Genomic DNA, 12842 nt, shown 5'->3' on the forward strand with positions numbered 1-12842 from the left:
TGTGTGCGCGTAGGAGTTTAGGCACATCGGGTGGGTGGTTGTGCGCGCACACACGCTGTGTGCGGGCGGGTGGGGTGTGTGTATATGCACATGGGTGTGCATGCAGGTGTGGGGTCTGTGCATGTGTGTGTGTGTGTGTGTGCATACATATATGTGTGTGTGCGAGCCCTGGGGCTGTGTGTGTGTGTTTGTGCGTGCTGCATGTGTGCAGGGGTGCCTGTGGCCAGAAGTGACGTGTGTGTAAACATGTGTGCAAGTCCCAGGGCTGTGCATACGGGGGTGTGTGGGTGTGGGTGTGGGTGTGGTGTGTGCATGCCCCAGTGCTGTGTATGCATGTGTGTGCACATGTGTGTTTTCCAATGGGTGTGTATGCACCACCCCTGATGTGTGCACACATGTGCATATATGTGTGCGTGTGCATGGGGGTGTGCATGGACACGCAAGTGTGTGTGCTCAGAGGTGTGCATGCATGTATGTGTGTGTGTGTGTGCATGGATGTGCATGTGTGTTTGTACATGTGTGTGCATTTGTGTGTGCCTGTTTGCTGTGTGTGCATGTGTGTGTTTGTACACATGTGTGCCTCTGTGTGTGTGTGTGCGTGTGTATGTGTGTTTATATGTGTGTGTGCATGTGTGCATGCATGTGTGTGTACATGTGTGTTTGTACGTGGGTGTGTGGATGTGTGTGTACACGTGCGTTTGTACATGTGTGTGCATGAGTGTTTGTACATGTGTGTGCCTGCATGTGTGCATGTGCGTGTACGTGTGTGTTTGTATGAGTGTGTGTGCATGTGTGTGTACATGCATGTGCATGTGAGTGTGCGTGTGTGTGTGTGCTTTTGTACATGTGAGTGCATGTGTGTTTGTACACGTGTGTGCCTGTGTGTGCATATGTACGTGCATGTGTGTGCACGTGTGTTTGTATGTGTGTGTGCCTGTGTGTGTGCATGTGTATGTACATGCGTGTGCACGCGCATGTGTACACACATATGCATGCGTGTGTACACGCGTGTTCCTGTGACGGTGCCGGGGGCGGGGGGGGGGGGGGAGGGGGTCTCACACAGCGCTCAGCTCCGCGAGTGCCCCGACCCGACCCGACTCGGTGGGGCCCGATCCGACCCGACCCGACCCGACCCGATCCGATCCCGCCCGTCGGGGGCCGATGCGGTCGCTCGGGCTCGGTTGGGGGCCGGTGCGACGGGACCCGTCGGGGCCGGTGGGAGCGGGGCCGAGCCCCGCCGCGGCGCTGGCCGCCCGCCAGCCCTTTCTCATAAACCACATGCTGCCGCGCCGCTATAAAGGGGAGCGCGGCGGCGGCGGCGGCTCAGCCCGGCCCCGTTCGGCCCCGCCGCCGCTTCGCCCGTACCGCCCGGCCCCGCCGCCGCCGCCGCCGCCACCGCCGCCCCGGCCCCACGGCAGCCCCCATGCCCCGCTTCGGAGCTAAGGTACGGCGGACCCTCCCGTGGGGACAACTTCCCCCCCCCCCCCCCCCCCCACCACCACCAGCCCCGGTCCCCGTGGGGACACCCCACACCCCCCCGCTGTCACCTGTGCGGGGTCCCCCCGGGGTTCCGGTAGCACCGGTTCTCCTCGTAACCCCTCTCCCGTCGCGCAGGGGGGCGGGGACGTGGCAAATCCTCTCGCCAGGGGGGTCCACGGGGGTCCCGGCGGGGTGATGCTCCAGCCCCGTCCCGGTACCGGGACTCGCGGGGTGAAGCTCCAACCCCCTCCCGGTTCTCCGTTCCAGCCCTGTCCCCGTTCCCGGACGCGGCGGGGGGAGGCTCCGGCTCCAGCCCTGTCCCGGTTCTCGGTTCCAGCCCTGTCCCGGTTCCCGGACCCGGCGCGGAGAGGCTCCAGCCCCGTTCCCTTTCCCGATTCTCGGCTCCAGCCCCGTTCCCCGTCCCGTCCCCCGTCCGCAGCCCGTCCCCGGTGGGGTGAGGCTCCGGCCAGCCGTGTCCGTGTCTCGGCGGTGGCCCGGGCGGCATCTCCCGGTTTCACAAGAGCGGAGGATTTCTGGATAATCTCCAAGGGGAAATTCCCCCCCCCTCCTCACCCCCCCCCCCCCCATCCTTACACACACCCATCACCCAGACACCCTCTCGGTGCCGGTGCAGCGGGGTGGGGGGCACACGCACCCACCCGGGGGGCTGCTCCATCCCCACTTCGGGGGTCCTTGGTCCCTGGGATGAGCCCCGTTGTACACCGGGGGGTCCCGCCACGGTTTGGGGCCTCCCTGTTTCTTTGCAGGGGGATTGGGAGGGGAATTTGGGGTGACGCCAGAGCCGCTGCATGGAAAGAGCCCGGCGGGTGCAGGCGCTGGAGACTGAGGGGGGGGTGGGGGGGTGTCCGGAGGGTGGGAAGAGAATTTTTGGGGATGGGTGGGTCAGTGCGTCAGACTGTTCCCCAGAGCCGGGGCGGAGGAGAAGATTTGCAGGAGAGAGGGAGAAATGGTGCGGGAGAAGGGACGAGGACTGGATGGGGAATGCGGTGGTGGCCGAGAGCCATGTCCAGGCTTGTGCCAGCCGGGCTTTGGCCACGCAATCCCCGCGCTGGGCACTGGGAAATTCCCTGCTGACCTGCCGTTCCTAAAAATAGCGGGATGGGGACGGGCGAGGGGATTTGGAGGACCGTGGTGGGGTTATCCCGCTGGCCCGCGGTCAAGCACTGGCCAGAAAGGTGGTGGTGGTGGTGGGGGGGGGGAAGGGCAGGGGGCTCGGGATGGGGGGGTTATCCCCGCTCCAAACCTTTGCTCTGCCCTGCTCAGGTGTGCCTGCTCCGCTGCACGCTGCTCTCGTCCCTCGTCCTCCTCCTGGTCTGCAGCATCCATGAGACGGAGCAGAACAGCTACTGCCAGCAGATCATCACGGAGAAGCACCTGGCCGAACTGGAGGAGCTGGTGAGGTCCCTCCCCGGGCTCTGCCAAGGGACGGGGGCTCGTTCGGGGTCGGGTAGCAGCAAATCAGCCCTTATTTAGGGCTGAAAATCAACAAATGGCCATATTTTCAGCTCCGCCAGCAAAGTGAGGGTACCCAGGAGATGGGCATCGGTGGGCACGAGGGACAAGCGGGCGCTGGGGGGGGTGACGCGCCGTCGTGCCTTTAGCAAGCGCGGCTGCGGAAAAGCGCTCGGCGGGAGAAATGGAAGAGGGGAAGCAGGAGCGTGGCCGGGAAATGGGGGGTACGAGCGGGGCTGGGTGGGTGCAGGGGCGGTGGGGAAGCGGTGGAGGGGACCGGCGCTGCTGTTTTCCAGGCGGCCGCGCAGGGGTTAAGCCAAAGAATCCGCCTGCATTCCTGAGTCCAGCTGCTTGCCTGGAAGCTGGGCTGGCAATGGGGCTTGTGGGTGGGTGGCAGGCAGCGAGGGGGGCCGCCGGCCAGGCTAACCGGGCGATGGAGCCAGCCAGGCTGGGGCGATGGGTGCCTTCATCCCGTGGGAAGCTCCGGGTGCTCTCACCCAACCCCACAGGGAGGCAACTGCTGGCCCCATCCCGCCTGCTTGGGGCCGTATCTCGCCTTGGCCCTTGGCTCACCTCCGAGCGGGGAATCACGCGGATGTTGGAGGGAAGAAAACGGGAATCGGGGCCACGGCGGGGATTTGCAGAGTTGTCGCAGATTAAATTCCGCCCGGGGGGTGCGCGGGCCAGAGGCGATAACGGCGCCTCCGAATCCACGCCGCCCGCTCGCTTTGCGCCCAGCTCTCCGGTTTGCAGCGTCTAACCGCTGCGCCCGGGCTCGCTTTACCTCTTCCTCTTCAAACCCCGGAGCTGCGGTGTCAGGAAGTTGGCAGATAATGGTGTGTGCGAGCTCAGTTTCGGCTGTCCCCGCCGCCCCAACACCCCGCCGTCCCCGGGGGGATCCTTTGCTTTGCGACCCCCGGGGATTCAAAGCGGGTGCGTGGGTGGGGGTAAAAAGGGGATGGAGAAGGTTTGAATGGAAATCGTGGGTTTTCCTTGCTGGGGAGCGCAGCCCTCTCCTCTTCCCTCGCTCCAGCCCCTGTGGGATAATGGAGCAATTGTTTCCGGGCCGGCATCCCAGGCTGGAAGGACGAGGGCTGCCAGAATTGCCTGCCGGCAATTCTGGCAGCCCTCGTCCTTCCAGCCTGGGATGCCGGCCCGGAGGCGAGGGGCTTGTTTGGGGTGGGTTTTCATCCCCATCGGAAAAGGTTGTGGTACACGTAGGGGGTCGGCAGCGCGGCGTGCGGGATCCCGGAGGTTGGGTGATCTCGTGGGATGTGTGACCTGGGTGCCACGGCCACCTCCCGCATTGGCAGGATGGTCTTTTTGCAGCCCGGCTTTGGCGGAGGGAGCGGTGTGGGGGAGACGCTGGGAGAATCAAGCAGGGCTGGGCGCTGCCGTGGAGCTGGGAGGAAGAGGAGGAGGAGGAGGAGGAGGAGGAGGCAGAAAGGGGGCAGGCAGGGGGAGGCAGGCGTCCTTGGTAGGGGCAGCGCGCTGTGCTGTCCTGGTGGGAGTGGGGATCCCACCGGAGGTTTGACTTTAGGGATGCGCCCGCGCGAGGAGGAGGATGGTGTGGGATGAAGCAGGGGTGGGAGCAGAACGCCCCCAGCCCTGTGGCTTTGGGGGGGCTCAGGCAGCCCTTCATGCCCTCGGGGTGCCCATGTTGACTCCGCTGCCCCTTCCTGCTGTGTTACCCCCCCCAAACCCCCACCCCGGGGTGACCACGGGGGTGACATCCTGCACTCTCCTTCCAGGCTGACACCCAGATGCAGCACCCGGGCAGGGTCTCCTTCAAGTTCATCAACAAGACGAAGCTGGTGAGTGGCTCCTTACTGGGCACCAGGGGATGGGGACCAGGGCTGGCTGGTGCACAGGGGGGGTCCCCGGGTCCTCAGTCTCCCCTCTCTTGTCCCCCTTTGCGGGAGGCAGCCCAGGAGGGACCCATCCTGCCTGGGTGGCCGAGTCCCAGCTTGGGCAGCCTGTGGCACCACAGAAAGGCATTTTGTGTGGCTCTGTGCCTCAGTTTCCCCCCGGCAGAGTGGGATGGGTGGTGCTGCCTCTGCTCATCCAGTAACCAGGCTCGGTTTTTTTTGGGGGTGGGGGTCCGTGTTGATGCAGAAGGATCCTGTCTGCTACGTGAAAGCCGCCTTCCCTCTGCTGGGCAAGATCCTGGAGCGGACGGAGTTCAAGGAGAACTCGTCCAACGCCAAGAAGATGCAGATGGTGCGCAGGATGTACAGCCGCATCGACGAGAACGTTGACCCCTGCATCAGGGAGGAGGATGATGAGGAGAGGAAGGTACGGCGTCCCCTGCCTTGTTGGGGGGGGGGGGGGGGGCAGATCTGCAGGGATGTGGGTCTGAGTCCTCAGCCTTGGGTGAAATGGGGTGTCCTGGGGTGGGTGCGTGGGCAGGACCTTGGAGTGGAGCAGAGATGGGGAGTGCGTGGACGCAGAGAGCCGTGGAGGGGGGTCAAACCCTGCCCTGGGTGCTGCGTGGTACCCGGTGGCGGTGACATCACCCGGTGGCGGTGACACAAGCAGACGCTGAGCCTGGCTCTTCCTGCAGCTCTCGCAGATGTGTTTCGAGGAGTTCACCACCTCCCCCTATGAGATGCTGCTGCTGGTCAAGCACTTCTTCCAGGACATCAACCAACTGCTGCAGAACCAGGAGACCTTCGAGAAGGACTGCAGTCAGGTCTACCGCAGGACCTGTCCGGAACCCAAGAAAGCCGAATCCTCCCCAGGTGAGATGCTGAGGCTTTACCTCTGCCCGGCAAACCCATGCTGGGCTGGGGGAGCTTGGGCTCGCCTGCATGGAGCAGCTTGACAGCCGTGCGTGCCCGTCCGTGGGCACACGCGGGCGCTGTGGGCACGGCACGTGTCTGCCTTGGTCCCCGTCTCTGTCGCTCGGCTGGCGGCCGTCCCCGCGGGGTGGCCTTGGCGGTGTGTCGGCGAGCTCTGCGTCTGTCTGGGGTGAGCTGGGGTTGGGAGAAGGGGCTGGCCACCCTCCGGAGGTGGGATTTGGGCCGAATCCTGCTGGAAACAAGGCCAGAGAGAGATGCTGAGGGGGAATAAGGAGGCGTCTCGGTCGGCCTGGCTGGAGGCATCAAGCTCGGCTCCGTCTCAAAGCCGCAGCGCCCGGGTTGAGCGTAACACGGAGAAATCGAGGTGCCAGGACCCCTCTGCCACCGACGTGCTGCATGACCTCGGCTGCGTCACTTCAACTGCCCCGTGCCACCGTTACCCCGGGGAGAGCGCTGCCCACCGGGCTGGAAGAGGCTGTGTTGCCGTCCGTGCTTTCGCGAGCGCCCGCGCTGTGTGTTTGCATGCCCGTGGAGGAGACGTCTCGCTGCCGTCCGTGTGTTGGCGCCGTGTCATGTCCCTGTGCCGTGGGGGGACGTTAAACGTGACTGTCCGGCTCTCGCCAGTCGTGGATAACCCACTGCCATCGGCTCAGGGCACCCGGTGATTCGGGTTCGCTTCATCCTGCGCGCTGCTTGTCATCTTTGTGCTGCCACGTCTGTCCCTGCCTGCTCCCTGCCTGCTCCCTGCCTGCTCCCTGCCTGCTCCCTGCCTCACCTTTGCTCTCCCCCTTTTTTTTTGGGGGGTGCGGGAGACTGTTTGACCCTCTCGCCCGGGGCTGCGGGGAGGGACGGGGACGCTGCCCCCGACCTCGGATCTGCTGGCTGTGCCCCTCTTGGAGGCTGGTGACCCCACGGCCGTCTCTTCTCTCTGCTTCTTTCAGGTGTGGGGACAGATCCTGACTGCAATTGCCTGTCCCCTGCCCTCCCTTCTGCCACCCAGCCCTCCCTCTCCGCTGCCACCCATGCCGGCAGGGAGGTGGCACCCGCTAGCACCCGTGTCCCTTACAACCTCCTCCATGCCACCCTCGCTGACTTAGATGCCCCGTCTCAGCCCCCCGGTAGCACGGACGGCGGCTCGGGGACCGAGGAGGTCCTGGGTGCCGGGGTAGGTGACACGGCGTCGGTGCTGTCCCCCACGATGCAGCAAACGGCTCCAGCCGACAGCGCCGAAACCCTCCTGGATCCGGCCGGGACCCTGAGCCTGGCGGCGGTGGACATCTCCATCCTGCGCGGGGATGGAGAGCTGGTGGAGGGGGGCACCGAAGAGGTGGCCGGCCACCCGCCGCAGGATCCAGCCCAGAAGGAGGGAGCCTCCATCCTCCCGGACCATCCCGGTGGCCTTGGGACCACCGCGCCAACGGCATCGCCCAGCGCCGGCTTGGCGGGCGATGGAGCCAGGATCCGTCCTGCCGAGACATCCCAGCCCGTCACGCAGCTCCGTTTCTCCAGGATGGCCCCGGGGATACGGGGCCGAGCGCCGGGTGGCCCCGGGGACGGGGCGAGGGTGCGAGGCTGGGGGCTGAGCCGGCTGCGGGACCCCGAGGACGGCGGGGCGGGCCCCAGCTTTGACTCTGGCTTTGTTCTGAGCGCAGAGCAGCGCAGGAAGGAGCCGCTCGTCAGGGAGGGCCGCTGGGAGCCCCTGATATACATCACGGTGGCCAGCGTGGTGGCCGTCTTGCTGGCCATGGGAGGACTGCTCTTCTACAAGTATAAATCCAGGGTAAGCCTGACACCCCCTCCCCCCCCCACCCCCCCCAAGCCCATCCTGCCCCCTCCCCAGACGCAAGCATCCTCTCCTGCCTCAGTTTCCCCACTCATCTCTTGGTCCCTGTGGGCTGAGCCCCACTTTCCCCACCGTTTTGAGGGGGTGGGGGGACACACACAAGTGGTGATGCTGAGTGGGGTGGGAGGATGGTATTTGGGAGATTCACCCCCTCCCCTTCCCCGGGGTTCATCTCCCCGTTTCCTCTCCCTCCGCACAGGTCCTGGAGCGGCCGCTGGAAGATGGAGGCTGCGACCCCGAGGAGCCGGAGAGGAGGTGGGTGCGAGACCATCCTGCTTTTGGGGGGGCTTTGGGGACCCCCATCCTGGGCCACCCTGCCCTAAATCCCCCCCCCCCCCCCCCCCCCCATTTTTCCCTTGCAGGGCGCTACAGGGAGCGAGGGGATGTCCAGAGCTGGAGACTCAGGACCTCTAAGGTGAGCAGGAGCTGGATGGGACCTCGCAGGGCTCCGGTCCAAAGCCTTTGGGGACAGTGTTGAGTCCCCGCACTGTCCCCGACGGGCACTGACCTCAGCCACAGGCAGGGAAATGGGGCTGCTGGCGGGGGGGGGGGGAGGGGAAGGGAGGGGAGGAGGGGATGGGGTGGGAAGCCACGGAGGGGAGCAGGTCTGCGCCCCAGCGCTGCCAGCATGCGGTTTTGCAGCCCGTTAATCCATTACCAGCACTTTCTTAATATATACAGTAATTTTTCCTGTGGTTTTTATGTGTTGTGTCGTGTTCCATCCATCTCCCCCCGCCTTACCCTGGCAGAGCCTCAGCTCCCACTCATCTCTCTCTCCTCCTTTCCCCAGGGCCCGAGGCGGGATGTGAAGCCGCTCAGGGCTGGGGCGGGGGGGGGAATGACGGATGGACGGACGGATCCGGATGCTCCTCGCCATGCGAAGGAGGGTCGGCGTGCACCGGCCCCTCCGCGGTCCTGCCATGACGCTCGCGCTCCCTCCTCCCTCACCCCGCGCCGGCGGCCAGAGACTGCAAAAAAAACCAAACCAACCAAACCAAACCAAAAACCTCCTGAAGCAGGGATGAAAGGATGGGGGGGATGCACCCCGAGCCGGGGAGCCCCCGGGCACCGGGACGCGAAGGGCTGGAAGGCATCGGATTGTCACCGAAGGGCGGCGGTGGCTGATGTGACACCACGGCGCTGAGCGGGACGATGGAGACGCCGGTGTTGGATGCGGGATGGCGGATCCCGCTGGGACACGGCCAGTGCTGGCTGAAGATGGAGGGGATCAACTCCCCGAATCCCCCCCCCCGGTTCTTCTCCCGGCGGGGTTTGGAGCAGCACCCATTGCCCCCCGCCTTCACCCTGCTTTTCCCGAGGCTTCAGCCGGAGCATCCCGGATGCCGGAGGGGGGGGGGGGGGGATCAGTCGCCGGGACCCCAGCCCCGACTTGCAACTTCAACCCTCACACTGTGAATATTTAAAGCCCACCGGTGCCCGTGTCCCCGCGCGGGACCGGGCTTGGGGGTGACGCTTGGCACCGTCCCGGTTCCCGTCCTCCTGCCGCTGGAGATCTGGCTCCGATCCTGCGCCCGAGCTGGCCTCGGCTCGCTGTCATGCCGTTAAGGTTTTATTTTTAATATAGCGGATGAAAGTCTTTATCCCGCAGAAGTATTTTACGGGGAGGGGGGGGCCCGTCCTGCCCCCCCACAGGGTTTTTGCTGCGAGCTGGCCTCGCCTGCGACTGGATTATTAGATGTTTTTGTTAATTTTTTTTTTTTTTTTTTTTGCAATTACGCTTTAGAGAAGGGAAACGGGGCTGGGGAAGGACTGGATCGACGGGAGCGTAAGAGATGGAGATGCCCCAGCCGGGTACCCGGGGGGCTTTTCGGCTCAGCCCCATCCATGGCGTTGAGAAGAGCCCGGATCGGGATGCAGTACCCCCCGAAATACCCCGGGGCTCGGGCCGCATCCTGCCCCGCCGCAGCATCGCTCCGGCCCTGAATGTGAAGCGTGACCCGCGCTGCTTTTGGGTTTTGAAGTATTATTTTTATACAACGGAAGAAAATGTGGACAAACCAAACTGTTTTTAAAGAAAGCATTACTATTAATTTTTTTTTTTTTTTTTTTAAATATGTGTATTTATGACTGCCAAAAGGAGGGGGTTTCCAGTGCAAGGGACCGGTGTAAATCAGGAGGAAAGCCCTGACCGCGGCAGGGAGGCTGGGGCCAAACTCGCTGCTGGTGTAAACCACCGGCTCGGCACCGATTTGCACCGTGGAGGAGATGCCGGCACCGCGCTGGCCCCGCTTCTGGGGGAGAAAACTTGCCTTTAAGCTGTGTCGGATTCATTTTGCCTCTGTTTGGGTTGTTTTTTGTTTTTTTTTTCCTTATTTTTTTGATACAACGAAATGTTGAAATATTTTATACAAAGTCATTTAAAGAAGTCTATTTAAAGAAAATAATAGAAAACAGCTTGTATATTTAATATTATTAATAAACAGAGATGTGTAGCACTGTGTGAGCTGGTGGGAGGGGGGGGTCCGGGGAGGTGGGTGATGGGGGGACGCAGCCTGTGCCCGCCCCCCCCCCCCCCCCCGGTGCCCCTGATGGGGGGTGCGAGGGGACATTTGGGGGTGTGTGGGGATGGGATCCGTCCCCAGTGCTGAGTACTGGGGAGGGAGACGTGGGGGTCCTGCTGGAGCTGCCCCCCCTGCCCTGGGCCATGCAGGAAGGGAGGGGGGGGGGGGGGATAGAGTCCTGTTCCCCCCTCCCATGGTGGCTCCAGGATGCTCCTGCTTTCCTGTTGATGCTGGCGGGGAGTTCATGGTCACCAGCACCGGGCGCAGAGGGACGGATCCGGCTTTCCTGCCCCCAGCCCACCCGCAACCCTCCGGCGTCGCCTGGGCCGGGGTTGGGGGGCTGCAGGCGTGGGATCCCCTTCCCATCGGCGGGGCCCCCCGAAATCCGTGCGGAGGGTCGGGAAGCAGCTGGTTAACGCAAACACACTCGAGGCTGCTCTCGGCAAAGCTTCCTCAGAGCACTTCACTTGGAGAGGCAGCGCTTGAAGAGGCATTTCCTTCCCACACCCCCCCCTCGCCTTACAGTGTGTGTCCCCCCCCCCCCAGGCTTCCCTTGCCTTCCAGGAACGGGGGAGTCCCGTATCCCGCTCCCCTTGCACGGATTCAGCATCTCCGGAGGGGTACCCAGAGCATGAGGGGGCTTTGAGGCCATCCCAAGCCCCTGCCGGCACACTCATGGGGGGTGCGGGGTTAAGCCTCCCCCCCCCCCAATCGCTCACCCAAAGGAGGGCACTGAAAGGGCAGGATGAGGCCCCGGAGCCTTTTGCGGGTGTCGGGGCTGAGCCCGCTGCCGCCTTTGCTGACAAAACAGGATTCCTCGAGGGGAGCTGACTCAGCCCAGCCCTTCCTCTCCCCAGCAGCAGCCGGGGGTTTCCCAGGTCCACATCCCCTTCCCGGGGAAGTGGGACCTATATATAACCCACCGGATTCAGGCCATAATCATTATGGTCAGATTTGGGGGGGGGGAGCAGGGGGGGGGGTATTTAAGGTCAGAAGTTGTTTTTAGGGGTGGGCAGGGTGCCTGGGTTTGGGGGTGCTGGGGGCAGCGAGCCCCTACCCTGCAGGCAGCTCCAGGTGGAAGGTGGTTGCGCGGGAGAGGGTGTTAACTCTGGAGCTGAATGATGGCAGGGCTGTGGCTGCAGCTTAATGTTTCGGTAGAGCTCGGAGGAGCAGAGGTGGGAAGGTCCCTGCCTGCTGGGGGGGGTGGGGGGGGAATGTGAGGACCACCAATATCTGCCCCTCAGAATTTACACCCCGCAAACCCTCATCCCTGCCCATCCGGGATGCTTTGAGCCGTCCAAACTTGCGAAGGCACATGGAAAATGCAGGAGAAAAAAAAAAAAAAAAAAAAAAAAAAAAGAGAAAACCCATCGCCCTTCTCTGGGGTTCGGACCAGGAGGGTCCCTCTGCTTCTCATGTCCCCAACTGGTGGCCTCTTCCCCACCCTATTACTGACCCGCCTGGGGGCAGAGAAGCAATTCCCTGCCCTGAGCAACGCCCCCTCCCCCCTGAGCACCCCGTAATTCGTGGGAGCAAAATCTGCTCTCAGCTCCCCCTCCCCCCCCATCAGGGATCCGGTGCCTGTGGGGGGCACACGGAACAGTCTCCTCATCCCCCCACACTTGTAGGGGAGGGTGGAAAACCCCCCTCCCAGGGCTGAGTGGGGCACAGAGGGTGGTGGCACCCCAGGGTCCCTCCTGGGGCACAAAATGGGTGTTTGTGCCTTAAAAAGCTGCCTGGACGGGGTGAAAAAAAGGTGATTTGGGGGAAAAGACAGCCGGCAGAGGGGAAGGCATCGCTGAGTGGCCCCTGGGACTTGCCGGGCAGCGGCACCGTGCGAGCAAAGGGTGGCACGGGGTGGCATGGGGTGGCACAGAGCGGGGGGGCACCCTGCCCCAGCACCCTCCCAGCGCCAAATCTGGGGGGTCCCCTGCATCCTCGGTGCTCACGGCATCGGGGGGTGCTGGGACCTCCCAGGCTCATCCTGCTGTGCCGAGACCCCCCCCAAGGCACCCCAAGACACCCCCCCCCCTCCCCCCCCCGAGCGCCCCGAGAGGCCTCTGCCCACCCTGGGAAACCTCCCCCAGCGCCGCCGCGGGCACCACAGAGCTGCTGACGGGGCAGAGGCGCCCGGAAAGGGCCCCGGGGCCGCGGTTCCCCGGGCACAGCGGGTCCGGGACAGGGTTTTGGCCAAGGAGCTGCTGGAGGCTTTTGGTGGCCAGAAGCCATTTTGTGGCCAGACGTAGTGATTTTGGTTAAAAAATGTTATCTGCACCATCCCCCCCCACCCCCACCCCCCTCCTCCTTCCCTGGGGTTTTAACCCAAATGCTGATGTTTTTCCCAGCTTTTATTTTAAGGGAATGCTCCTGGGAAAGCAAAGCCTGAGCGGGGCTCAGACCTACCCCCCACCCCCATTTTCCCGTGGGGATTTTGGGAATGGGGATGGGGTCAGGGTGCCCCACGGGCAGGTCTGCTGCCTTCCTGCCTGTCCCCAAACCCCCATCGGTGGGGCCGGGAGTGGGGTGGTTCTGGGCAGGACAGACGGACACCCATCGGTGGGGACAGGACCCATGCCTGCACCCTCAGACCCTCCCCCCCACCTTGCATGCTGCCAGAGGGGTGCGGGTGCTCTCGAGGGACCCGAGTGGGTGCCCCAATGGGTGCTCGGCCCTGAGCCCCCCCCCAAGGTGCAGGATGCGACCCCTCAGCATCCCCCACCCCAT

General features: G+C 63.9%; 1 protein-coding gene across 1 annotated transcript; it reads left to right on the top strand.

Moving 5' to 3' along the window:
* The first annotated feature begins 1373 nt into the window (after positions 1-1373).
* Positions 1374-10043, top strand: CSF1 (colony stimulating factor 1). Its single transcript, XM_082494362.1, has 9 exons — positions 1374-1444; positions 2764-2895; positions 4704-4766; positions 5068-5247; positions 5516-5693; positions 6695-7533; positions 7796-7851; positions 7959-8011; positions 8387-10043. The coding sequence occupies exons 1-8, from the start codon at positions 1424-1426 to the stop codon at positions 8008-8010; spliced, it is 1521 nt and encodes a 506-aa protein (XP_082350488.1). The 5' UTR covers positions 1374-1423; the 3' UTR covers position 8011; positions 8387-10043.
* The last annotated feature ends 2799 nt before the right edge of the window (positions 10044-12842 follow it).

The sequence above is a fragment of the Vanellus vanellus genome (genome assembly GCF_965231255.1).
Source record: "Vanellus vanellus genome assembly, chromosome: 23".
Classification (NCBI taxonomy): domain Eukaryota; kingdom Metazoa; phylum Chordata; class Aves; order Charadriiformes; family Charadriidae; genus Vanellus; species Vanellus vanellus.

Bases quoted from the DNA above. Each gene is read 5' to 3' on its own strand.
- CSF1 (XM_082494362.1), top strand. From the start codon at position 1,424: ATGCCCCGCTTCGGAGCTAAG. The intron at 2,896-4,703 runs GTGAGGTCCCTC...CTCTCCTTCCAG, and splicing joins TGGCCGAACTGGAGGAGCTG to GCTGACACCCAGATGCAGCA. The intron at 4,767-5,067 runs GTGAGTGGCTCC...GTGTTGATGCAG, and splicing joins TCATCAACAAGACGAAGCTG to AAGGATCCTGTCTGCTACGT.